General features: G+C 38.4%; 2 protein-coding genes across 2 annotated transcripts; one reads left to right on the forward strand and one right to left on the reverse strand.

Annotated features, from left to right (window-relative positions):
* Positions 1 to 596: 596 nt before the first annotated feature.
* On the reverse strand, positions 597 to 24,621 carry f13a1b (coagulation factor XIII, A1 polypeptide b). Its single transcript, XM_056737782.1, has 16 exons — positions 24,603 to 24,621; positions 16,200 to 16,265; positions 12,527 to 12,743; positions 10,171 to 10,359; positions 9,380 to 9,628; positions 8,770 to 8,888; positions 5,680 to 5,787; positions 5,340 to 5,517; positions 5,112 to 5,250; positions 4,334 to 4,437; positions 4,162 to 4,250; positions 3,660 to 3,813; positions 2,495 to 2,770; positions 2,263 to 2,423; positions 1,129 to 1,265; positions 597 to 955 (listed from the first exon to the last, which is right to left on the reverse strand). Exons 3-16 carry the CDS (start codon positions 12,708 to 12,710, stop codon positions 814 to 816), a joined length of 2,229 nt encoding a protein of 742 aa, XP_056593760.1. The 5' UTR covers positions 12,711 to 12,743; positions 16,200 to 16,265; positions 24,603 to 24,621; the 3' UTR covers positions 597 to 813.
* On the forward strand, positions 17,903 to 25,131 carry si:dkey-185m8.2 (putative leucine-rich repeat-containing protein DDB_G0290503). Its single transcript, XM_056736457.1, has 3 exons — positions 17,903 to 18,040; positions 18,879 to 19,619; positions 19,943 to 25,131. Exons 1-3 carry the CDS (start codon positions 18,007 to 18,009, stop codon positions 25,030 to 25,032), a joined length of 5,865 nt encoding a protein of 1,954 aa, XP_056592435.1. The 5' UTR covers positions 17,903 to 18,006; the 3' UTR covers positions 25,033 to 25,131.

Raw genomic sequence — 25,131 nt, forward strand, 5'->3', positions numbered from 1 at the left:
GGATTCATTTTCTTCACTCAATTTATTTTTCAAGGCTTAACAATGATATTTTAGTTTGACATGTTTCTCGAACTTGATTGCTCTTTTTTGTATCTTAATGACAAGCGGAGATTTGTGTGCCAATTAACACTGCAATATTCCATGAAATGGTCAGTTTTGATTTTAAGTTAACTAAAACTATAATGTACCAATCTAAAACGTTCTAGAAATGCCAGCCAGAATGTTAATTTAATTTAATTACACTACTTATTTTAAATAGCAAAAGCACAAAAATTGACATTAATCATTATTTGTGTTTGGATAAATATGCCAGATAATATTCAATATAATAATTAAACATTTGTCTGATTTATTTCTTCATTAGTACCATCCTATCCAATGTCATGTGCATATGCAAAAGTGTTTATTGACGTTATCCCTATACAGCAATATCTAGGAAACAGAAACAGACTCTTGAAATTGCAGTGCTTTTCTATCCAATTTGCAAAACGTAGATGAAGTGAATTCGGAAACAGAACACCCCTCCCTGAGGATCTTTTTTGTGACTTGGATAAATGAGTTACTCAAAAAAAGAAAGACAAAAAAATCAGACACTATTAACAGTAATAATCATGGCTAAATTAAGTTTATTAAGTGAAGATTATACCATGCAGATACAAATGTCAAGCTGTCATAATAATAGTGCAAAGGTAACCTGCTTTATATGAGTATATATATGCCAAGTCTAGCATCTTTTTTGGTATAATACGACAAAGATCGTTTTGTATATTGAAACATTCTTTTCCTGATTCCCTTTAGGTTGATGTGTATTATTCAGTGTTGAATGGTGAGCTCCGCTTCTCCATACACATATCTGAGTGCAGCACAGTCCAGACTGGCCATCAGTTTAGTCGAGCCCGCCCGTCGGGGACTGAACGCCTCAGTCCACGTTATAGATGTGCCTGGAGCGATCAGACTGAAAATACACAACATACACACATGCATATCTTGACAATGTAACACATTCTTCCTTAAAGATTGTGTAGGAAATCTTTACTTATATTAAAAATAATTGATGATTTGTGGGTGAACTATTATTAGAGACACACAGAGAAAGCAATATTAAAGGGTGAAGGTGTGTGTGTTCACCTGTAGTGCTTGTGTTTGAATGGCAGGATTCCGGAACCTTCCATACGTACATCAACATTCTCCAGATTGAACTGAAATGGGTTGCTGAACTCAAGAGTCACATACATCTCCTCACTCACTCGAGGAGAACCTGTCACCTACACACACACACACACACACACACACACACAAAATGAAAGAGAGACACTAACATATGGTCAGTGTAGGGCAATTTACTTTGAAAAGGCAATAAATTACTAGTTACTATTTACATATTCAATAATGTAATGAGATTATTGTACAAATTACTCCAAAAAGTATTTAATTACTGATTACTAATTACTTTCTATATCCTACATCAAACTTGATATTAAGTGATTCAAGGATAGACATGAAACAGCTCTTTTAATTCATTCAAATAAATAATATGAAACTTCATTAAGCTGAATTATTATCTGACCAAAGTATAACAAATGTGAGAATATTACATTAAAGCTCGGATTTTAAATTTAGACTATTAATTTTGATGTCAATTCCACTATTGCGCACACGTATATTACACAGAGGGGCGGTTTCCCGAAAAGGGGTTATCTTAAGCCAGGACTACAACAGGACATTAAAGTTGTTTATAAAAACATACTTTACAAATAACATTACTGGAGGGCATCTTGAGACAAAACAATCGCACTGATATATTTGAAGATATGTCAGTACAAGTTGTTTTAAATTAAGACACTTCTAACATTTAAGTTGGTCTGGGACCAGGCTTAAGCCATGTCTAGGAAACTGCCAAAAAGTATTTTGTTTAATTACATCAGAAGGAACTGTAATTCAATTAATTGAAAAACATGAAAAGTAAGGTAATCCATTAACTGACATTAAAAACATTAAAGCTCATTCAAAATAATAAAAACACAACTAAAAATAAACTGAAAACAAAACTATAATAACTCTTGGTTGTGTTGAGTTTGGATGGAAACTACACAACATGATATGGAAAATGACGTCCTATTATAGTAATTGTTAGCCCGTGATTTTCTAAGCCTATGGTGAAGAAGTGCTGATGACACCCACAAGTGTTGATTGTCATGTCAATAATGGTCCTGCTAAAATAAAATATGGTGAGATATGTACTGAGGGTGAATCATGTCAGACCTTCACGATGAGTTTGGGTTTGTGCGTGTGGATTAACTTCATGGCGGTGATGATCTGTCCGGTCTGTTTCACCTTCCCGGTAGTGATGATGTTGATGTTTCCCTGTTCCACCAGTTTGTGCATGTAGTCCTCACCACGCACGGACACTTTTTCTTCTTTGCCTGACAACAATAGAATGTTCTATAATTTTCAGGTATTTTTTAAAACAATCTCTCGTACATCATGTACTCACTTTGTTGTGGCTCTAGTTTGACTTTGAGAGTTTTATACACGATCTCGCTGCTCGGGACTCCTGTGTAATACACCACAGTCCCGCTGATGTACACATCTGCAGTGCGCTGCTGATCGCTGCGATTGTTGAACAGCAATATCAGGTCAAATTTATCCCCAACCCGAACTTCCACAAGGGGGATCTCCACATCCACGTCACACTCAGGAATAGAGGCTTTCTCCCTCTGACAGCCGAACGCTTCGGCCTTCTCCAGCACCTGACGCTCCTCCGGGCTTCCTGAAAGATTACACGCGAAGATTTCTAAAGATTTCTTCTTTTTTAAGAAGAAGAAGAACCCCATTGACTTGCATTTTACGAACACAAAACCACTGAGACATTTCTCAAAATATCTTCTTTTGTTTTCCACTAAACAAAGAGTCACAACCACACGAGGGAGAATATTTTAGCAGTTAAAGGACAACTCTGGTGAAAAATGAACCTAGGGGTAATTAACACATCATTACAGAGTAGATCGCTCTCTGGGATGCGTTTTCATCAAAATCGAATGTAAAGAGTTTTATCTCTAAAAACAGATTAGCTTATAGCGCTAGTATATGGGGCACAGAGTAAGTAAAATTAAATCGCTTTAATTTTACTTTATATAGACAGTAAATCACGCGTATACAGACATCCGCCATCTTGAAAAACAGTCTCGAACAAATCGATCCACAAACATTGAGATTAAATGAGATTCCAAGTCACAGTTCATCACTTAGCACAGCGTTAGTGGATCGACTTGTCGAGACTGTTTTCCAGGTTGGCGGATGTCTGTATATGCGTAATGTAATGTATTTATAAAGTATCTTCTTATTAAACTGTTTGTACACTTACAAAGTTCTCAATGCTTTGGTTTGCATGTAGGGACCCTCATTATGCTACCGTGTTAGTGTGAGGCTATTTTGAGCCTTGTTAGTGGTATTAACTAGCGATTTAATTTTACTTACTCTGTGCCCCATATACTAGCGCTATAAGCTAATCTGTTTTTAGAGATAAAACTCTTTACATTCGATTTTAATGAAGACGCATCCCAGAGAACGATCTACTCGGTAATGATGTGTTAATTACCCCTAGGTTCATTTGTCACCGGATTTGTCCAACAATAAAACCACAAAAACACATCTGTCACCTTCAGGGAATTTGTAATCACTGGTGATATCTCGACGTCCGTCGTGTAGCACGGCTTTAGTCAGCACCATGCGACCCACATGGGTTTGATTCACCCTTACCGGCTCTAGAGTGCCGTCCTTCTGTCTACGATAGAAGACCACATCACTGTTCACCTGCGACAACACAACACAAAAAATCAGAAAGGATCCTTATAAGCACTTTCCTGACACCTTTGAAAATAAAAAGGAGAGTGCTTAAAATGATCCTCGCAATAAACCCTAAAACGTGAAACCGAAATATTGGCAGCCTGCTGGCTAGCTGCAGTATAGGTGTAAGATGTCAATTTTGGGGATGTTTTGGCCTTGTTTTTTTCTACAGAGGTGCATTATAATCTATAATAATAGATCACTGAACTATATTCAAAACCCGTAGACTTTCATATGAAAAACTATAACATATAATACTCAGAGACAGAGTGAAACATACTCTTAAAACATTCCACGCCGAATGCTTGACTTTACCTCAGCAAACACGAAAGGTGCATCAAAAGGGAAGCAGATCTGTCCATGTTTGATAGCAGCGACAGACGCAGGTCCACACCTGTACATACCTGACAGACGACAACGCTCACAAACACACATCAGAGAACAACACAAAGGTAACACTGCATGTGTGCGAGCATGTTTGTGCTACCATCACTCGTCTCCTGTGGAGTTGCGTCAACGACCTGCCAGCCTCCGAATCCAGCAGGTAGATCAGGTCTGACCATGTAACACTCATTCCAGCAATGATAATTCCTGTTGATGAACATACAGCCACTTACTCACACCTCTCATTGGATGATGTCATATAATATAAGGCAACTACTTTTCAAATAAAATATAATAGGGTGTCCATATGAGCCATTTCTTGAAATACTACAATGAACTACAATGATTATACGTCTTAAGCAAAGTTAAAAGATAATTTTACTATGCAATTTTTTTTAACTGAAATGTGAGAACCTCAACTACATATGCTGTTGACGAATGCAACTTCCGGAAGACGTACCCAAAATCTGGCAAGGACGTGTCCGGGATAAATGGCTCATATGGTCACCCAAGACAATAATAACTTTCCTGATTCAAACTAGAGCTTTTACGGTATGTTCTACAGGTATTGTCAATAACCGTGCTATTAAAAAACATGATTATTGATATTGTGTTAATCTACATATGTAATTCAGCGCCATTTTAAAGCTGTGCATCAAGAACCACTCGTATTATGAGTGTGATTTATTGAGCAACATAAACAATGATGAATTTGACTGATGAGACATTTCAATATATACCGTGATAAAACAGTTATCGTGAATTATTTTGGCCATGAAAATCCTGTTGTGAAATCTGATTGAACCTGATTTTTGCTCTATTTTAAAGATCCTGTAGAAATATCAAACGTAATTTTTTTGTTTCAATAAGACAACACATACCAGATGGAATCCTTGGTGCGATCTCTGTCCACTTTTCCATTTTCATCCAGAATGATGTCCATCTTCAAGTTGCCGTCGTTGTCGTGAGCTGAGAAGAAGTTTGTCACGACCCTGCCGGGGATCCCGAGACAACGCAAGACTGGAAAGCCAGCGAAGGGTAAATGAACCACCCATGATGGTACAGAGCAATAAATCATGTATGTAGCCGGAGGTGCAGTGAGCTCTCACATGTGTTGAAGACGGCAGCATAGACCCAGCACTGAGCATAACACACCGGCGTGCCTTTGCTGTGGATGTAATCCAGGAGAATCTCAACACTACCTGTCCATGATGTTGGAGGAACGCCGTCCATATAATCCCCACTCCAGTTTCCCACCAACACGCCATAATCATCGCGAGAGTTTATCTGGAACAGAACACACGCAAAGCAAAATTCTCATGGAAACACATCTAATGTTTAATATATGGTCACGTGATACCAGGATTTCCAGTCGTGATAATGCTGGATAGAATAAAGATATTGAAGAGACACATGTGTTTTTCTGTATGCAGTATTTCATGAGCTCACCATGGCAGAAGCTACGCGGGCAACTTTGACAACATCACCACGATTGGACAGCGGCATTTCTGCTTTATCCAGAATGAACAAACAGGCATCCAGTACACCATATTCAAACTAGAAGTGTGGGAAAAACGGTCAGTTAAATTATCAAATCGCTATGTTTCCTGTAGAAATCAAACTTATTTTAGCTCATGTTTCCTAAATAATTTTCATATACGCTTTCAAAAGTTAACATCATCACTCAGTAAAACTCCGCTGCTGGATATCCGGGTAAAAAAGGGGGACGGCATGCTGTATTCATTCACCTTTATAGAGACCACTTCCTACTGTTGGGAGGAGTTTAGTGGAGACACCATGTGGAGTGGAGAGCTCATGGGAAAATCTGCGGACTGAAGTAGTCGCGCTCTGACCCCAGGTACCATGTGTCCAGCCACGAGTGTTGGGGAAGAGCCGGTGCGATGCACTGCAGCCCAATGCTCACGGCGGCCCAGGAAAGCATGGCTGACCTCAATATCCGCTTCCTCCTGAGCTTAACCCCCGTGGGAGGGAGCTGCAAGGAATTGTCGGATTGGATGCCAGTAAATCGTCCTCCGATACTGCGATTGACATCTTATCATACACCGTTTCCCATTGCGTGGCTGAGGATCCAGACTTCTGTCTTCTGGCTTCCGCCTTCTGGGGAACTGTCACACGATCGAGATGGGGTGCGTGCGGTCCACGAGCGCTTGGCTGACAGATTTATGTTCGCAATAGCCCCCATATTACCCTTGCTTCTGGTGCTGGCGGACAGCAGGGCTTTAGCCACTGTCTTCACGGCCCGGGAAGCAAGCGAGGAGTCGGCTGGTCCTCGGAAGAAGACAGCCACCCGTGACCGCATCGTCTGGATCGCCATCCGTCCGCAGTGCGGTTAAGATGTGTGCATGAAGGCTGCCTCAGCGTGCTGGAGACCCAAACACTTGAGATAGACATTGTGTCCGATCCCCTCCTCGATGAGAGTACCACGCCCACGAGAACAGCGGGACATGCCATGTTGGAGAAAATGCTCAAACACCTCTGGAACTGCCGAGTCCAGGGGAAGTGGCTGCAGGAAGGGACAGTCCGCTGCACCACATCATAAGAATCTGGCAGTCTTGTAGAGATCAGTAGTCTCAAAGTTTGTTCAGTCATGAAGCGAAGGCTTCGAAGAACAAAAGGTGAATGAATGCAGCTCGCCAATGATGGGCGCTCGAGTTAGTGACACGGACTCGAGTCGCACTCGAGTCACATTTTTAAAGACTTCAGACTCGACTTCAGACATGTACTGAAATTACTTCAGACTTGACTAGACTCGACAAAAATGACTCTTTTATCCTTGACTTACTGATATCATACGGAAAGAATGTCTATATCGGTAAATAGAACTTGTATCATAGAATTTCATGAATGATGTTTCACTGCGTATTCCATGTAAACTTCAGTCACATGAAATGGGAGCCTTGTACTTTTCACGTTCGGTTTTATTAAAGGGGTCATTTGATGCGGCTAAAACAAATATTATTGTTTGCTTTAGATATAATACAATGTGTATACACGATTTAAGGTTAAAAAACACTGTATTTTCCACATTCCGTGCATGTTTGTATCTCCTCTTTGCACTGCCTCTCTGAAACGTGCTGATATTTTACAAAGCTCATCGCTCTGAAAAGCTAGGTGTGATATGACTGGCCAGTTCAATATTGTGTAGTGATTGGTCAAATACTGCATGGAAATGTAAAACCTCTTACAATATTTGGAACATCAGGTTCCAAAGCAATTGAACTTTCAGGTATACATTTGGGCGGTCTTAGTCAAATCGTGATATGAAATGAACTGACATAGAATCGCCAGGGTGTGGTTACACGAGGCGTTTTAGGAAGGTCAGGGTGAGCATTCGCTTCTAGATAAAATACATCTTTTGTTCCGACACCTCAATTTTTGAAATTTTACGTGTCCAATACATGCATGAGCAACTTATAACACTCCGAAGAGAAAGAAAAACACGTATTTCCGGCAAACCACCCCTTACATGTGTTTTAGAAACTTGGGGAAGATCGACTAAATGTGGAAGAATATGGGAATCTAGGAAACTAATTAAAGACACGAAACGATGAGACTCAAAACGAAGTCTGAAACGATCAGACTTTATTAGGCATCTAAGAATGCATACACAATCAGAAGTCAAGTATAGCAAGCTATTATAGTGTGATGTGATGGCATTGGTATTTAGCATATAAAAAATGTAGCCTTTAAAACTAACTCTGTTTTTATCAATATTTTTGTAGAATGTGAATGTGGCTTTTTCTTAGCGAGTTGTATGAGAGATAATAAAAGCTATTAATACTTGCAATTTGTCCGGTATTTTATTGATTTATGTAACGTTAATCAGCATGCATAGTACAATTTTCTGCTAACTTAAATCAACTGGAATATTTTCTGATAAAGCGTAACTGGTGTCATCTTGTGTCTCACTTAGCAACTGTGTCCCTGGTTTTTAAAACATTATATGTTTTCTCTATATAAAACTACTTTGCAAATAGGATTTTAGACAATGAGAATTTTTTCAATAAGGCATGAAATGTCTTGAGACTTAACTCGGACTCTAGCTTAAAGACTTCAGACTTGACTCAGACTCTAGCTGAAAGACTGGTGAACATCTCTGCACCACGCCGTCTCCGTTTTATACCCGGATATCCGGGGACGGAGTCCGGCATTCAAATTTAATTCGCCAATTTCATTGGCCTTTTCTAAACTAGTCAGAAGTTGATAGGTTCTCAAGGGCGAAGCCCATCTGTCGGTTCGACACAATGTTGAGAGACCAACAGAAAGAGAACCACAAACTTGTACGTATTCACATTATATAAAAAACATCAAAAACTTCTGTTTGTTACAGAAAAGGCAGGAAAAGCACTTTTCAATTAAAACTTTTTAATTTAAATAAAACATTGAATCTTTTTTCGAAAACTAATCAAATTTGAAAATGTTATTGCTGTCAAATGTTAAAGGAACAAGTTAAACCTACATTTTCACATACACAGTGTACATTAAATATGGGTGTTTCCGTGCTGGTTGGGTTTATACCTGACCAAAGTTCCAAGCCCGTTCAGACACATCATCATACGCTCCATGATAGATGATTCCCAGCTCATTCATAACACACTCCTCCCGTTCCTCCTCATCATCCAAAAACACAGCATCAGCTTCAAGACAAACATGAGAAATTAGGGCTAACTCGATTATGACAATAATCATAATCACGGTTATTTAACATGATAACTCACTAACTTTCAAAAGAACACAGGAAAAAAAAGGGGTTTGTGCTCTGGATTTATACCGCAAGAAAAGAGAGGATGCTTGCTTCACGTTTACAACAGTGGAGGAGGAATGTCGTACAGAAGAAAATTTTTGTTTTGTAGACTTCCAGTTTGTGACCGACCTTTCAGACTGACTTTTAAAACTCGACCTCACCGTGGTATTTTAACATAAAAAGAAGTATTTGGCCGTCATCCATAGTAGACACATGTAGACACTGCTTTACCAGCAAACATTGTCATAAAAATGTCACAAAAAGGTGATGTAAACAACTCTAATAAAACATTCTAGATTAACAATGTAAAATGAAAGCGATTACACTTTACATGCAAGTAATTGTTGACTAAAAATTTTTCTTTTTTTAGTTTAAACTTCAGACCTTGTGACCATGGGTTGAAGAGGATGTAGACGTCTTTGCTGGGGTCCCTCCTGGTCCTGCGGATCCCATAGGGGGTCACCACGCCAATGAATATCATGTATTTTCCCACAATGCACTCTGGTGAAGGAATGATGCCCATGGTGACAACGTTGTCATTGGTCTCCATGATCCGACCTCGCCAAGTGCTCTTACGTTCCTCATTGGGGAAGACGGGAATATAGGTGCCCTTGCTGTACTGAGGACTGGACCCTAATGCACACAATAACAAAACGGCAACATTTGAGAGTGAGACAGGGATAAATTTTACTTCCTTGTTAAGTCGAAAAATCTGATGTCATTTGACTTCAACACACATATAAAAAAAGATTGTAGAGTAACCGGCTATTTTTTGTTTCAAACAGAGAGGGAACAGTTACTGATAGTAGTTTTAACAGATACATATTATCGGGAAAAAAGAGAAGTACTGAAGGAAGTTTTGGCATTAAAGGGAAGTGTGTCAGAGAGAAGGGAAAGTGATGCAAGTTTTTTACTATTGCAGAAAGATTGCACATCTTGTGTAATTCATGTGTCAAATATACACTGAAAACGCAAAATCCATGATTCGTATTGCTGTGCTTGACAATTTATCTCTTGAAATAGTTCTTGTATATTGCGAAAGAGGGAAGTTGATCATTCAAGTGAAACAAACATGTTTCGAAAACATCGAGAGTGAGCAAGATATCCTGACAGTATAAACTGTTTTACAAGGAACCAGATTTATACAACGTACAAATGACAAAAGGACAGCTCACCCATAATGAACTCAACAGCAAACTTGTCTTCCTTCGGTTTGTAGGGTCGATCAAATGTGATCTTGATCTGGAACTCCTGAGCCCGACGTACGATAAGGAAATCACTGGAATATAAGTGTGTGTGATGTCCACGTTTATTCTCCTCCTGAGGACTTTTCAGCACATCAACATCCCAGATATCGAGAAAGTCTGAGGGATGAAAACAAGGATTTTCTAAATAAGATAATACACTAAAACATTAAAGCATCAGTTTTACAGCTCAACTGGTAGAGCATCAAAATTTAAGAGACCACTCCAATATTTCATTTCAAATCATCATTTCTAGGTGTATTGTGGTCCAGTGTGTGTTGAATTTCAGCAAAATCAAACCTCAGGACATGAGTGACAAAGTCATCCAACAGCAATGTGAAGGACAGCATGACAAGACACATGAAAACTGTGATAAAAATCCAGTTCATTACACAAAAATACATTTTAAACTTCTCTTAAATACAAATATTACTGTTCTATTGCTTTAAAGTGTATCTGAACTTTGTTTTCTTTGTATATTTAAGATAAAAATACAGAGCATCTTTTCAGTTATTTTCACCTGTTTCTCCAGTCTTCCTTTTCTGCATAGAAAGGCATTTACAAACTGTATTTTTGTTTGAAATTTGGGAGAAATATTATTAGTAGTTGACACAAAACATACAAAAACAACCTAAACACATTCAAATAAATAATCAATTTAAAAATCAGAAAAAGTCTCCTGAAATCATCTCTAGGATTTCTGTATATATGGGCATTTCCATGAACATTTCCACCTTACCATGAACAAATAAAGCGCACATATTAACATTTGGTGGTTCAAATACCCATGTGAGGTCTCTCTTCAAGTTTTTTAGGCATTTGTTTTATTTTTAGTAAATTATTTTTAATTGTCACGTAAGTGTCATTTTCCGGATTGTCACATCTAAAACCCTACATATTCCTCATAAACAGGCACATGAAAATGAAAATAAAGTAACTATTTTATGTTCTATTTAAAATGCATCCCTTCTCCATTTATTTGGTATGGCTTCTGGTTTGTGCATTTTAATTCGAAGAAATACAAAAGAAAAACAATGTTCCCTTTTTTAAAACAGAAAACGTGTGCATGGACTGCTATTTTTATGATGTGTGTATAGTTTATAAAAATATTTTTTGCATTTATAAAAAAAAACACACACATAGATACACATATAAAACATATACACAATTAAAATTATTGGAAAAAATAAATAAAAACATGCAAACATTTCCGTAATATATAAACATGTACGTATATGTGTACATGTTTATAAATACAAAATTAATATGCACAGTACACAGATATACTGTATATTATATAAAGCATTTAATTTTGATTAATTGTCCGCCCTCTTATAAGAAATATATATATACACTCTGTATATATGATCTCATGTATTTAAAGCTGCAGTCCAGAAGTTTGGCCTCTTTGTTGCCATCTCAGTTTGAAACATAAAATTGCAGTTGATTTCTTTAAGTGTGTTGTGCTTTGCTGCACGGCGCGGATGAATCGGAGTTCTGTGAGGAGTGCATCTGTACATCAAAGTGACAGTAACAGATGACCAGATACAATGCAAAACGTTATAAAATATCACTAATATAGAATCAATTGTACCGTTGGTTATCACTCCGTGCCTGATATAGAGAAAAACTTGAAATAAGATGGAATGTCCTACAAGTAATACATCTGAAATATGTCATCTGAACACATACCATATGTGCATACAAACAATGAATTTACAAAATAAATCACAATAGTGACATCCTAACTGTTAATGTAATCCTTTCAGATGTCGGAGTTAACTCTCAAAAGAATTAACTCAACATCGCTTTTAAACATCCAAATAGATGATGATGATGATTCTGAGATACTTATAGAAGAAAGACCAAAAGTTTTAATAATCTGGCAGGGGTGCATTTCTCGGAACAACACCGGTTTCTCTCCTTTGTGTTTAAGACCATGTACAGAAAACATGTACAGAAACAGTAAGCATGTCTTTCATTGTTTCTCTGGGCATGTTTGAGGTTTATCTCAGTATATGTCCTTACAAACATTGTTTTTCCTGCAATAAATGTTATCAGAGTGTGTTGAATGGAGCTCTGTGCTATCTGCTGGAAACAGTAACCTCACAGGAAACTGTCCTTTCTTCTGCTTTTGCACTTCAGAACTTTGTTTGGATATGTCCTAACAAGTGAATATATTGAAGTAAACAAAACATCTTTGTCTTCTGCTCTTCACTCTGTGCCCGTGCATTACAACAGATACTGATTTCAGTCATTGTTTGACACACACACAAACACATCTCACCCTTGAGTGGCGGTGGTCCTCTGGGAAGAAGCATGAAGGGCTCAAATTCTTCCATCTTGCCCTCTTCTTTATTAGAGCTGGCTTTGGGTCCGGCGCTGCGTCCACGGTGGGACACTCTCTTGGGCCGTACAGCTGCTGATGTGACAGCGGGGCTCGGGTTCTCTTGAGTCTCTTGATCTCCCATCGCTGATACTGATGATGATGTTCACCGCTGATTCTAAACATCATAACAGAGACAGAAACAACACCTTTACCGCTAAAATCATATCATGTTAATAATGATACTTATAATAAAACAATGATCAAGAAAAACCTCTTTGTTTCTGTACATGATTACCATTAGTTAAAATCAACAAAGACAAACCAATGATAAATTACTTTTCTTTCTTACAGTCCTTCCTTATTTCTTTCTTTCTTATTTATTTATTTATTTGTTTGTTTTCTTAGTCCTTTTTTCTCTTTCTTTCTCTCTCTCTCTCTCTCTCTCTCTCTCTCTCTCTCTCTCTCTCTTTCTTTCTTTCTTTCTTTCTTTCTTTCTTTCTCTAACATTCTTAGTTTGTTCTCAAATTCCTTCCTTCTTTCTCTCTCTTTCTTTCTTTCTTTCTTTCTTTCTTTCTTTCTTTCTTTCTTTCTTTCGTCAGTTCTTTTCCTTCTTTCTTTCTTTCTTTCTTTTAGCCACATTCTTAGTTTGTTCTCAAATTCCTTCCTTCTTTCTCTTTCTTTCTTTCTTTCTTTCTTTCGTCAGTTCTTTTCCTTCTTTCTTTCTTCTTTCTTCTTCTTTCTTTCTTTCTTTCTTTCTTTCTTCTTTCTTTCTTTCTTTCGTCAGTTCTTTTACTTCTTTCTTTCTTTCTTTCTTTTAGCCACATTCTTAGTTTGTTCTCAAATTCCTTCCTTCTTTCTCTTTCTTTCTTTCTTTCTTTCTTTCGTCAGTTCTTTTCCTTCTTTCTTTCTTCTTTCTTCTTCTTCTTCTTTCTTTCTTTCTTTCTTTCTTCTTTCTTTCTTTCTTTCGTCAGTTCTTTTCCTTCTTTCTTTCTTTCTTTCTTTTAGCCACATTCTTAGTTTGTTCTCAAATTCCTTCCTTCTTTCTCTTTCTTTCTTTCTTTCTTTCTTTCTTTCTTTCGTCAGTTCTTTTCCTTCTTTCTTTCTTCTTTCTTCTTCTTTCTTTCTTTCTTTCTTTCTTCTTTCTTTCTTTCTTTCGTCAGTTCTTTTACTTCTTTCTTTCTTTCTTTCTTTTAGCCACATTCTAAGTTTGTTCTCAAATTCCTTCCTTCCTTCTTTCTCTTTCTTCTTTCTTTCTTTCGTCAATTATTTTCTTTCTTTCTTTCTTTCTTTTAGCCACATTCTTAGTTTGTTCTCAAATTCCTTCCTTCTTTCTCTTTCTTTCTTTCTTTCATTCTTTCTTTCGTCAGTTCTTTTACTTCTTTCTTCTTTCTTTCGTTCTTTCTTTCTTTTAGCCACATTCTTAGTTTGTTCTCAAATTCCTTCCTTCTTTCTCTTTCTTCTTTCTTTCTTTCTTTCTTTCTTTCTTTCTTTCTTTCTTTCTTTCGTCAGTTCTTTTCCTTCTTTCTTTCTTTCTTTCTTTCTTTTAGCCACATTCTTAGTTTGTTCTCAAATTCCTTCCTTCTTTCTCTTTCTTTCTTTCTTTCTTTCTTTCTTTCTTTCGTCAGTTCTTTTCCTTCTTTCTTTCATTCTTTCTTTCTTCTTTCTTTCGTCAGTTCTTTTACTTCTTTCTTCTTTCTTTCGTTCTTTCTTTCAGCCACATTCTTAGTTTGTTCTCAAATTCCTTCCTTCTTTCTCTTTCTTCTTTCTTTCTTTCTTTCTTTCTTTCTTTCGTCAGTTCTTTTCCTTCTTTCTTTCTTTCTTTCTTTTAGCCACATTCTTAGTTTGTTCTCAAATTCCTTCCTTCTTTCTCTTTCTTTCTTTCTTTCTTTCTTTCTTTCGTCAGTTCTTTTCCTTCTTTCTTTCTTCTTTCTTCTTCTTTCTTTCTTTCTTTCTTTCTTCTTTCTTTCTTTCTTTCGTCAGTTCTTTTACTTCTTTCTTTCTTTCTTTCTTTTAGCCACATTCTAAGTTTGTTCTCAAATTCCTTCCTTCCTTCTTTCTCTTTCTTCTTTCTTTCTTTCGTCAATTATTTTCTTTCTTTCTTTCTTTCTTTTAGCCACATTCTTAGTTTGTTCTCAAATTCCTTCCTTCTTTCTCTTTCTTTCTTTCTTTCTTTCTTTCGTCAGTTCTTTTCCTTCTTTCTTTCTTCTTTCTTCTTTCTTTCTTCTTTCTTCGTCTTTCTTTTTTTAGCCACATTCTTAGTTTGTTCTCAAATTCCTTCCTTCTTTCTTTCTTTCTTCTTTCTTTCTTTCTTTCTTTCTTTCGTCAGTTCTTTTCCTTCTTTCTTTCTTTCTATAATCTTTAAGTCTTTCTATCTTCTTTTCCTTGATATCTTCCTTCTTTCTTTCTTTTTTTGTTTATTTCTTTCTTCAGTCATTTATTCTTTTAGTGTTTCATTCTTCTTTTCCTTCTTTCTTTCTTTCTTTCTTTCTTTCTTTTCTTAGTCCTTAATTCTTTCTTAGTCTTTCTTCCTTTTCTTCTTTCTTTCTCTATGTTTTTTTTTTTCTTTATCTCTTTTATCCGTCTATGAAGGAGGTAGGATCGTTTGAAGATTTTAGGAGTGTAGAAAATTTGTTGTGTTGAAAATTTTGATTGTATATTGCGGAGAACGTTGCATAATCCAATAAGATGTCTTTCTATATAATGTGTTTTTTTTAACTTTGTATTAAATAACTAAAATTTCTATCTCTTTTCTTTCTTTCTGTATTGTTACGTAAATTGTTTGATTTTGGTCCTTGCACGCATCTGTGATGTCTCTCCACTGGACCACACCCAAGAGTTTCCCTGACAAATATGTAGTGTTAATGTAATTTAAAGCATATATGATCTGTCAACTCTTTCATCCTTTAAACTGTCTTTGGGTCATTACCTGGGTCATCTATAATAAAGGTGTTATGTACAAACCAGAAGAGGGTGTTTTTATTATTTGTGGGACTGCAATGCAATTGAAAAGTAAACTCAACTGCCATTTGTTTCCTGGCCATTACCTTGCTCCTTTTTTGCTACTTAAATGTGAAATTATTTATATTACAGGCTACACAATTGCAACTTGTATTCAAGCAAAATATGGCGCAAACTGTGTCACCACCTTCACCAACATCTGATTGATGGATTACGTAAGAGGCGTCTGTAAAACAGAGCTGTTATATTTGGAGAGATGTTATACCCCACCATACAAGTGAGTAATCCACGAACACACTGACACCTTTGTGTTCTTTAGACACCTAACCACTGATGTTTACACACTTTCCACCCCGAATCTTGGCAAGTGCGAGACAGAAAATATATTACAGCTGTTTTTTATGGATGTGGACATAAAACAGATGGAAGTTTTCAAACTTCACACAATTTGGATGTGCATGCAAAACAATCAGACTTCTCTTTCAAACATACAAAGCAATGCGTTTATGCGCTTAAAGCCAAACAAAAAATACACAATAACATATTTAATAAATAAACTGAAAGTCTAATAATGAGCAACTTAGTCAATGCTAAACGTGAAAAACAATGTGTAAAGATCAATATAATGATTGATAATCATTCTACTGTATAAATAATGTCACTGCAAACAAACCTGATTTATTGTCCGTTAGAAAGTCGTCAATTGTCCTTCAGGATAACTCCAGCCTGCTGTCTTCATCTATATGTGGCAGAAAAAGCCCATCACACATGAAGTATAACAGTGGGAGTGTCTTTATATGCAAATTAGATGCATGTTGTAAAAGTAAGAGGGCGTGTCCACCTCAATCATCCCTCATCGGTATACGCCTGGGTGTGTATGTGTGAGATTAGAGTGGAAGTGCAAAATACTACAATGTCTGTGTGATAGAGGGCGTGTGTCTAACGAAGAAAAAAAATATGAAGAAATAAAGAGACGAGTGTGTCACAAATGGGAGAATACATTTTAAGGCTTGGTTGTGAGGGTTTGAGCTGATCTTGTGTCCTGTAATGTAATGTATTCCTATGAACTAGATTTTTCTTTACTATGGGGGCAAAATCGTATAACAAAACAGAATGAACACAGTCTTGCATAGACGTCTGGTGGAAACAAGTAATGCAAACGCATGCTTATGATGATCTTCTCAACATATCATGAGCTTCACGGCAGTTCATGGCTTGGGCACTAAATTTGGTTTCTATTGAATCGTGTTCGTGAACACAAATTTCCCTTTTTGTTGTGTCAGTCAGTGTGACCTTAAATATGTGTAAACGGCATTTACTCAAGATGCCAAATTTAAAAATATTATAATCAATCAATAAGACTTGTTTTCAGGACTGTCATTAAAATGATCAATGTGTTATCAATGGACACTAAATTAATAAATGACATCATGAATTTTAACTATATCGGTATACTGCAGCACTCCTAAAAGGTTAGATAATCATATTTTGTTGTAAAAACTTTTAAGTAACAGTAACCCTCTGTACTTCAGTATGGGTCTCCTGGGCGGTTCATAGCTCCTATATGGATATTTTTTCCAATGTTTTAATAGAGTAAATGCTTTAGGAGACTGTGAGTCACAGGTTTGAGCTCAACTTTAGATGACAGCAGTGGTGGAGAACAGGGAACGTTCTTTCATCGTGAACTTTAATGCAGAACGTGTAATGCCACGGTACAATATAAGTGCTTGTCATACGACAGCAGTTGACGCCGTGCACATTGAATTTGATTTCAGAAAACAGGGTGTGTGTAGTCCTATGAATGAGCCTTTCATGAAACACCTGCGGTCAGAAAGCTGGACATATGACAGATGTTTACTAAAATATGGTTTGCTGGGTCAGAACTCAGCAAATGTTATTCAGTACATTTCTATAATTCAATAAAAGATCACATTTGTATTACTGCAAATTTTGAGTGAATGCTAGAAGATATACATTTTATCTGAAAGTTCATATTCAACACAAATAAATAATTCCAAATAAAAGGGATATTTTCAATTCAGCATTGGGTCAAATGGAGACAAACCCGTTGGGTTGATTGCTGGTTGTTTTAACATATTGTTGGATAAAATATAAAAATAAATTTGGGTTAATCCCTTTTTGACCCAACTCGGTGTTGAAATTAACCCAACATTTTTAGAGTGTAATGATGGTGATGTGCCTACACAAAACGAACAACTTCTTGACCACAGAGTTTTCTTTTGATTTCCGTTATACCCATGCACAAGAGTTTGTGATGTTTCCTGTGTGAGTTACAGAAAAAACCACAGGTTAGTCATGTGACCAGACTTCCACATTCACAATAATGTTCTGCTCTGCCGTTGTGCTGTGCATTAGTAGGAAATGAGCAGATACATTTAGAAGTTACTGAAGGCATTATGATGTGGTCAAAAAAATATTCACAAAAAGAAACGAAGCGAGACTGAAACCAAAAGGAAAAGATGGAAACACAGAGAGGAAGTGCTTCCCTCTCCGGTAAGCGTTCATGATTTTTAATCTTCAAGTTGCTGAATGATGGAACAATCTACATGAATTTTATTCATTTGTGTCTTCTGTGTTGATCAAACCCATGAGTTTATGTTGCTAGCGCAATGCTCTAGCAATTTTCTGAGATATTGTGTCCAATTCAAAGTCAAGTGACTACATTACCTACTTATTATATGGCTAGTATAACCCAACAATAAACAACGCAAGAGCATAAATTAATGATTGATTTTAGATTTTTAGATTTAGAAAACGATACATGAAAATTGTTACACTAACCTACATTGCTACAAACTGTTCAGTTGTTTCAACCATGGTTGGGTCAAATATGGACAAATACAACATTGATTTTACCCTCCAACTAACCAAGAAAACGTCCTTACATGCAACAACAATGTTCATTATTCATAACTATTGGAACACCAAATTCATGTTCACGATGGCTAAGATGTCCAAATACATTTTTGGCTCATTGCATAAGAACTTCCTATAAGGACAACGTCAGACCGATTGAACATTAATTTCCTCTCTAGTCTTTTTCATAGATATTTCATGTACATTTAGAGATGTTAAAAGCTTGACATACACAAGACATGAATCTTGTATGAATTTGTACAACATAAATATCAGAAAAAATGAAGACTGAAGCCACACCTCATCGTTATATTTAAAGTCACTCGAGCGAAAGAAAAGCACATTGTTTTACAACATACAAATGTGATCATACAAATTCAAACCAATTAGCCACTTTTTAAAACAGATATGAATCGCCTCGAGATTGTCTCTAATCAATGCAGTAAAACGTTTCTATTACTATTTTCTATTACAGATGGTGTTGAAATACTTAGTCCCCGCCCTGCATCTCTGCCAGAACTTCGAGTGGTTTTACTAGGCCGCAAAGGAGCTGGAAAGAGCTCTGCTGGAAATACCATTCTCTGCCTGCCGGGCGGGTTCGAGACCGGAAAACCAACTGAGGAGTGCGTTAAGAGACGTGCTGAAGTAGCAGGAAAACGTATTACTGTCGTGGACACGCCCGGTTGGGAATGGTACTATCCGGTGAACGGCACTCCAGGATGGGTAAGACGAGAGACCATGCGAAGCATGTCTTTATGTCCACCTGGACCTCACGCCATCCTCCTAGTGGTCCGATCCTGTACCTCGGTGACAGCGGAATACCATCGGCAAATAGAGGAGCACCTGGAACTGTTGGGCAAGAAGGTGTGGGAGCAAACATTTGTGCTGTTCACACGAGGAGATGAAATGGGCTCGATTTCCATCGAGGAGAGGATTAAAAACGGTGGCAGGGACTTCCAAAGTCTTCTGAAAAGGTGTGGAAATAGGTTCCACGTTCTGGAAAACAAACGGCGTGGTGAGGATGGGACTCAAGTGAAGGAACTGATGAGGAAGATTGACAAACTGGTGGATGACAGAGGAGGGAGATATTATGAGATTGACCTTCTACATCTGGAACTGGAGGATGATGGCAAAAGAAGAGCAAGGGAAAGAAGGAAGAAACAGAGATTGATGGAGGCGCAAACCCAAAGAGGAAGCATGAGATCAGTGCTGATGAGTGAGCACACATATGTCAGACATTACATACAGAAACACTTAAATGTTAAATGTTTATTACTTTTAAAAATGAAAAAGAGGCGTGTGACACGAGTGTGTGATTTGACATATTCTTGTTCGACCATTATCAACTTTTTTGGCCATAAAAAACATTTCAATACACAGTTTTCATGAATTGTGAATATATGTAAATAAAGTAAAGATTTGTTTGTTGGTTTGGATACATACAGTAGAATAAGTTTAAGAAAAGTAATCGTAAATTTCCTTCAACGGTATCTCAAATTTTCACAAATAACATATTTTGTTTGGTTTCGTCTCTGTTAGATGTCAATCCTCAAGTTGAAGATCTGGACGAGAAAAATCTTTTCTCCAGGGGATCACGGCGTCTCCCGGAGCTGAGACTGGTTCTGATGGGAGAGAGGGAGACAGGAAAGAGCTCCGCTGGGAATGCCATCCTCGGAGGACCGGGATACTTCAAATGTGGAGAAGCAACGGAGGAATGCTTAAGACAGCAGGCAGAAGTTTCAAACAGGCTACTCACGGTGATAGACGTGCCTGGATGGGAGGGCGGACCGGAGGGAACGACTCCGGAGAGAGTGAAGCGAGAGATCGGATTGAGCGTGACACTCTGCCCTCCCGGACCTCATGCCATTCTACTGGCGTTGAGAGTGGATGCTCTCGTTCAAGCTCCGTCAGTCCGGGACCACCTGGAGCTTCTTGAAGAGACGGTTTGGAGACATACGCTTCTCCTCTTCACGAGAGGAGACCAACTACGGCAAGGAGTAACCATCGAGCAGCACATCCAAGGTGGAGGCAAGGATCTCCACTGGTTGATGGAAAAATGTTCAAATAGGTTCCACGTCATTATCAGCAACCCGTGTTTGCAAGGTCGTAGTTCCTCCGAACAGATAACTGGACTTCTCGAGAAGATCGAAAAAATGGCTGCGGGGAACCGGTGCGAGGCCTTCTCACCGCTCGTCCACGAGATTCAAGAGCTGGGAAGACAAAAGAACGAGAAATTCCAGCTGAAGGTCAAGGAGTTCAATGAGAAGCTTCAACGGCAAGAAGTGGAACTGAAGAAGATGAAGGAGAGGGAGGTCAAGAGTATTCGGTGGTTTTTTGAAAGACGTAAAAAAGACAAAGTCCAATTCCCCGGGAAGACGGAGAGGGAGGAGGCACCATACAGAGGCGAGGACGACAGAAAGAGCATGATGGGCGAGCTTGAGGAGAGGATGGCGTGGTTGACTGACGACAGGGAACGAGAGATACAAGAGCTGACCACAGAAATGAGCAGAGTTATGGCATCCCTCCATCGGGAACAACGAGAAAAAGAGCGAATGGAAAGGCGGTCAGAAGAACGAGAGAGAGAGATGGAAGAATTTAAAGAGAAGGCGGAAGAACTTCAACTAAAACTGCTGGAACTGGAGCAAAAGTGTGTCATGAAAGGGCAAGAACGAAAAGAGAGAGACACCGAATTTCAACGTGTTCACCAGAATGAGCTCGATGAGATGAGAAACAAACTAGCAGATGCGGAAAACAAGCTTGAGGCAACAAGAAGAAAATCTGAAGAAACTCAGAAAGAAATGGAGGAAGGGGCCAGAGAGAAACTTCAGGAGGTGGAGAGCAAGCTGAAAGAAAAGGACAAGACGATCCAGAGTATCCTAATAGAAATTCAGGAGGTCACTTTAAAGGGCGAGAGCAACGAAAGAGAAAAGCAAGAAGAGATGGACAAACTGAGAGATGTGATAGAGATGATGACCGAAGAGATGGAACAGCTTCAGACGTCATATCGAGAGCAAGTGAAACTGACGGAAAAGGAGAGAGAAACGCATGCAAGTGTCATAGAGAAATACAACACGCTCGTAGATAAACTTGAAGGGAAAGATGAGGAAATAGTTGTCATGCGGCGGGAACAAAAACAGACCAAAAAAGAGAAAGAGGAAGAGCTGTGTCGAAATGATGCGACGCAAGAAAAACTGCGGCAAAAGCAAAAGGAAATAAATACACTGAAACAAAGACTCGCCGAGCAAGATGATGAAATAAATGCATTGAGACAAAGCATCAACGATAATCAGAAAGACATCGAAAAGATGAAAGACACCATGCAGATTAATAATAAAGAAAGTAATTTCAAACTAAAGCAATTACACAAAGAACTCAAAGTAAAAGAGGACGAAATACACAAATTAAAACAAAGAAAAGTGGAGAAGGACAAAGAAATGCACACACTTCAGCAAACTATGGTTGACGAGCGGAGTGAGATAGAAAAGTTGACAGACATCATTCATACAAACAGTCAAGAAATGACCAAATTAAGACAAACAGAAATGGAGAAAGACAGAGAAATGGACATATTGAGACGAAAAATCTGTGAAAAACAAAAAGACATAGAAAAGCTGAAAGACATCATGCAGGTTAATGACGAAGAAAGTGCATCCAAACTAAAACATTTACATGAAGAACTCAACATAAAAGAGGATGAAATACTTATATTAAAACAAAAAGACACAGAGAAAGAAAACGAAATCTACATTTTCAGACAAAACATCAACGGAAAACAGAGGGACATAGAAAAGTTAAAAGATGCCATTCAGGCAAATATGGAGGAAGGCACAGCTCAACTAAAACATTTACAGGATGAACTCAAAGTAAAAGTTGATGAAATACATCAAATAAAACAGAGAGATCTGGAGAAAGACAGAAAAATGGACATGTTGAGAAAAAACACAGACGAAAAACAGAAAGCTATTAACTACTTAAGAGACAACATTCAGACAAACGCAGAAAAACATGCCGCTCAACTACAACATCTAGAGAAAGAACTTGAAGTAAAGATGGAGGACCACAGAAGAAAGAACAAGATGAAAGAAGACGAGCTGAGTCAAAACAAAGAAAAAATGCGACAAACCGAAGACGAGACTGAGAAGAAAGAGAACATCATCAATTGTTTAAAGCAACAACACACAAACATTGAACGAAACTTGGAGGAGTTTAAACAGCAAAGCAAAGATGATCGCGAAAAAAACAGCATCTTACAAAACACAAACGCAGAACTGGAAAAGAAAAACCAAGAGCTGATGTTTAAATGCGAGCGTCTTGAGAAGGATTTGCAAACTCTCAAAGAGACGCAGGATGAGATGAAAGAGATGCTTTGTCGCTGCGAGACACAGAAGGAAAAAGACGCTCGATCTCTAGAGCACATGAAAGAGCAACAGCGTCAGATGGATGAGTTAAAACAAGTGTTAGAAGAGAAACAGAGAGAGATGAAAGAGATCACAATATCTTATGAAAATAAACTGATGGGACAAAACAAAAAAGACATCGAAGCGTTGGAGAGAGAACGGCAAATTCAAAGGAGAGAGGAAGAGGCCATAAACGCAGAAGAGAATTTGGCAGAAAGCTGGAAGGAACTAGAACAAAACAAACATGACTTGGCAAAAAGGGAAGACGGCATTAACAGAAGAGAAAAATTGCTTACAGATGAACGGAAGAATTTGGAGAAAAAAATGGAAAACCAGAGTCAGAAGTACATACGTATGGCGGCAGATCTTGAAGGAATGAAAGAAGAGCTTGAGAAAAGACAACGTGAGCTTATAGATACGGAGAAAAAGATCAAAGTTAGAGAGCAAGAGATAAAGCAAAAGAAAGAAGAACTAGATGCAGCTTGGGAGAAAATGGAGGCCGAGCGAAAGGAGATGAAAGACATGAACGAAAAGCACGAGAAACATCTGGAAAACATAAAACGACGGCTGGAGGCGAGAGACCAAGAACTAATAGAAACCGAGACGAAGTTAGTAAAAGAGCGTCATGAGCTTAAAGAAGAAGAGAAGGCTTTAGGGTTGCTCAAAGTGAGTTTGGAAACGAGAAACATTGAACTTAACAAACGTGAAACGCAACTAACAGATGCCCAACAGATGTGGGAAGTAAAAATCCAAGAACTTGAAAACAACAAACATGAGGTAGAAAAATGGCAAGCAGAGCTGGAAAATAAAGAACACGAGCTCCTGCAACAAACAAATGAACTGCAGAAAAGTGAGCAGAGAAACAAAACACTTACAGAGCAAAGTCAAGATCGAGAGAAAGCATTGCTTCAGAGCATTAAAGAGGAATTGGAAAGGAGGGAGCAAGAGCTAAAAAATTGTGAAGAAGCGATTTGTCAAAGAGAGCATAAACTGAAAAGTGAAGAAATCCATTTGGAGAAAAGACAGCAAGCACTGCAAAACAGGGAGGAGCAGAATGAAAACACATTGCACAGTCTTGAAAAACAGCAGTATGATTTGAAAGACAAAGAGAAGTGTTTGGATGCCAAAGAAACACATCTGCGCCACCTCGAAGCAGAGCTCAACAGCCGAGGCCATGACGTGACCCAGAAAGAGCGATTCCTGCAGGGCCGAGAATGCGAACTACAGAACAAAGAAAATGGTATTGAAAGCAAAACAGAAATGCTGGAGCGAAAAGAAAAAGAATTGGAGGAAAGTAAACAACAGCTGGGGAGCAACGAGAGAGGTTTGAGTGAAGATTTGCAAAAGAAGCGAGAAGAACTTGAAAAGTGGGAGAAATATTTATATAACGCAGAGCTCAAATTGATACACAAAGAGCCCTTCTCAGAGTATAGACGGCGGACAAGCGGTTCTGATTTTGATGGAAAAGAAGAGGAGATAGTTGAGGTAGACACTTGTGAAAGAGACGCAACAAACTCAAAAATCAGGCATGAGAATAAGAGACCGGTGAAGACTTGGAACGGCAATGGGCCGCTGAAAGACAAGCAGCGAGAAAATTGCGAAATCCGTGCTGAGAAAGAGTCTTCAGATGAAGACTTCTTTGAATCTTCCATCGTCTTACAAAGTAGCCCGACATTGGAGTTGAAACTGATGCTTCTCACGGACACGTGGTCTTCGCGGCACACAGCAAGACACGCATTACTGGGGCCGGATGCCGACGGAGGAGACCCTTGGAGAGGAGAGATAGCCGGCAGGAGACTTACTGTCGTAACTCCAGAAGGTCTGAAATGGCGATCTGAGGCCAACAGCGACGTCGCGTTTGAAAAACATCTCTCTCAAAGTTTGTCCCTGTGTCATCCAGGCCCACACGCCTTCATTCTGTTGATACCTGCTTACGTGTCCTTCACCGCTCAGTACAGACGTGGGGTGGAACGGACCGTGGCGGCACTTGGAGAGGGGGCGTGGCAGCGTGCTATCGTTCTACTCACCTGGGGGGAGACGATGGGAGAAAGCGGCCGGCAGCACGTCAGGAGAAACGGGGACCTGGAGTGGCTGGTTAGAAAGTGTGGAAACAGATGTCACGTGCTTGACAACAGACACCGGGAGACTCACGTTGAAAAGCTGCTTGAGAAAGTCGAGCTGATGTTGACGGAGAAAAAGGATTGTTACTACATTAAGGAAGAGTTTAACTGAACCGTAGCCTACCATCTGTGAATATTTATATTTAATTTATGATTTGTTTAATTTTGTTGGCTTTGAATTTGATTGAATTATATGTGAGTGTTCATCCAA

Source organism: Triplophysa dalaica, chromosome 1 (genome assembly GCF_015846415.1).
Source record: "Triplophysa dalaica isolate WHDGS20190420 chromosome 1, ASM1584641v1, whole genome shotgun sequence".
NCBI classification, from domain to species: domain Eukaryota; kingdom Metazoa; phylum Chordata; class Actinopteri; order Cypriniformes; family Nemacheilidae; genus Triplophysa; species Triplophysa dalaica.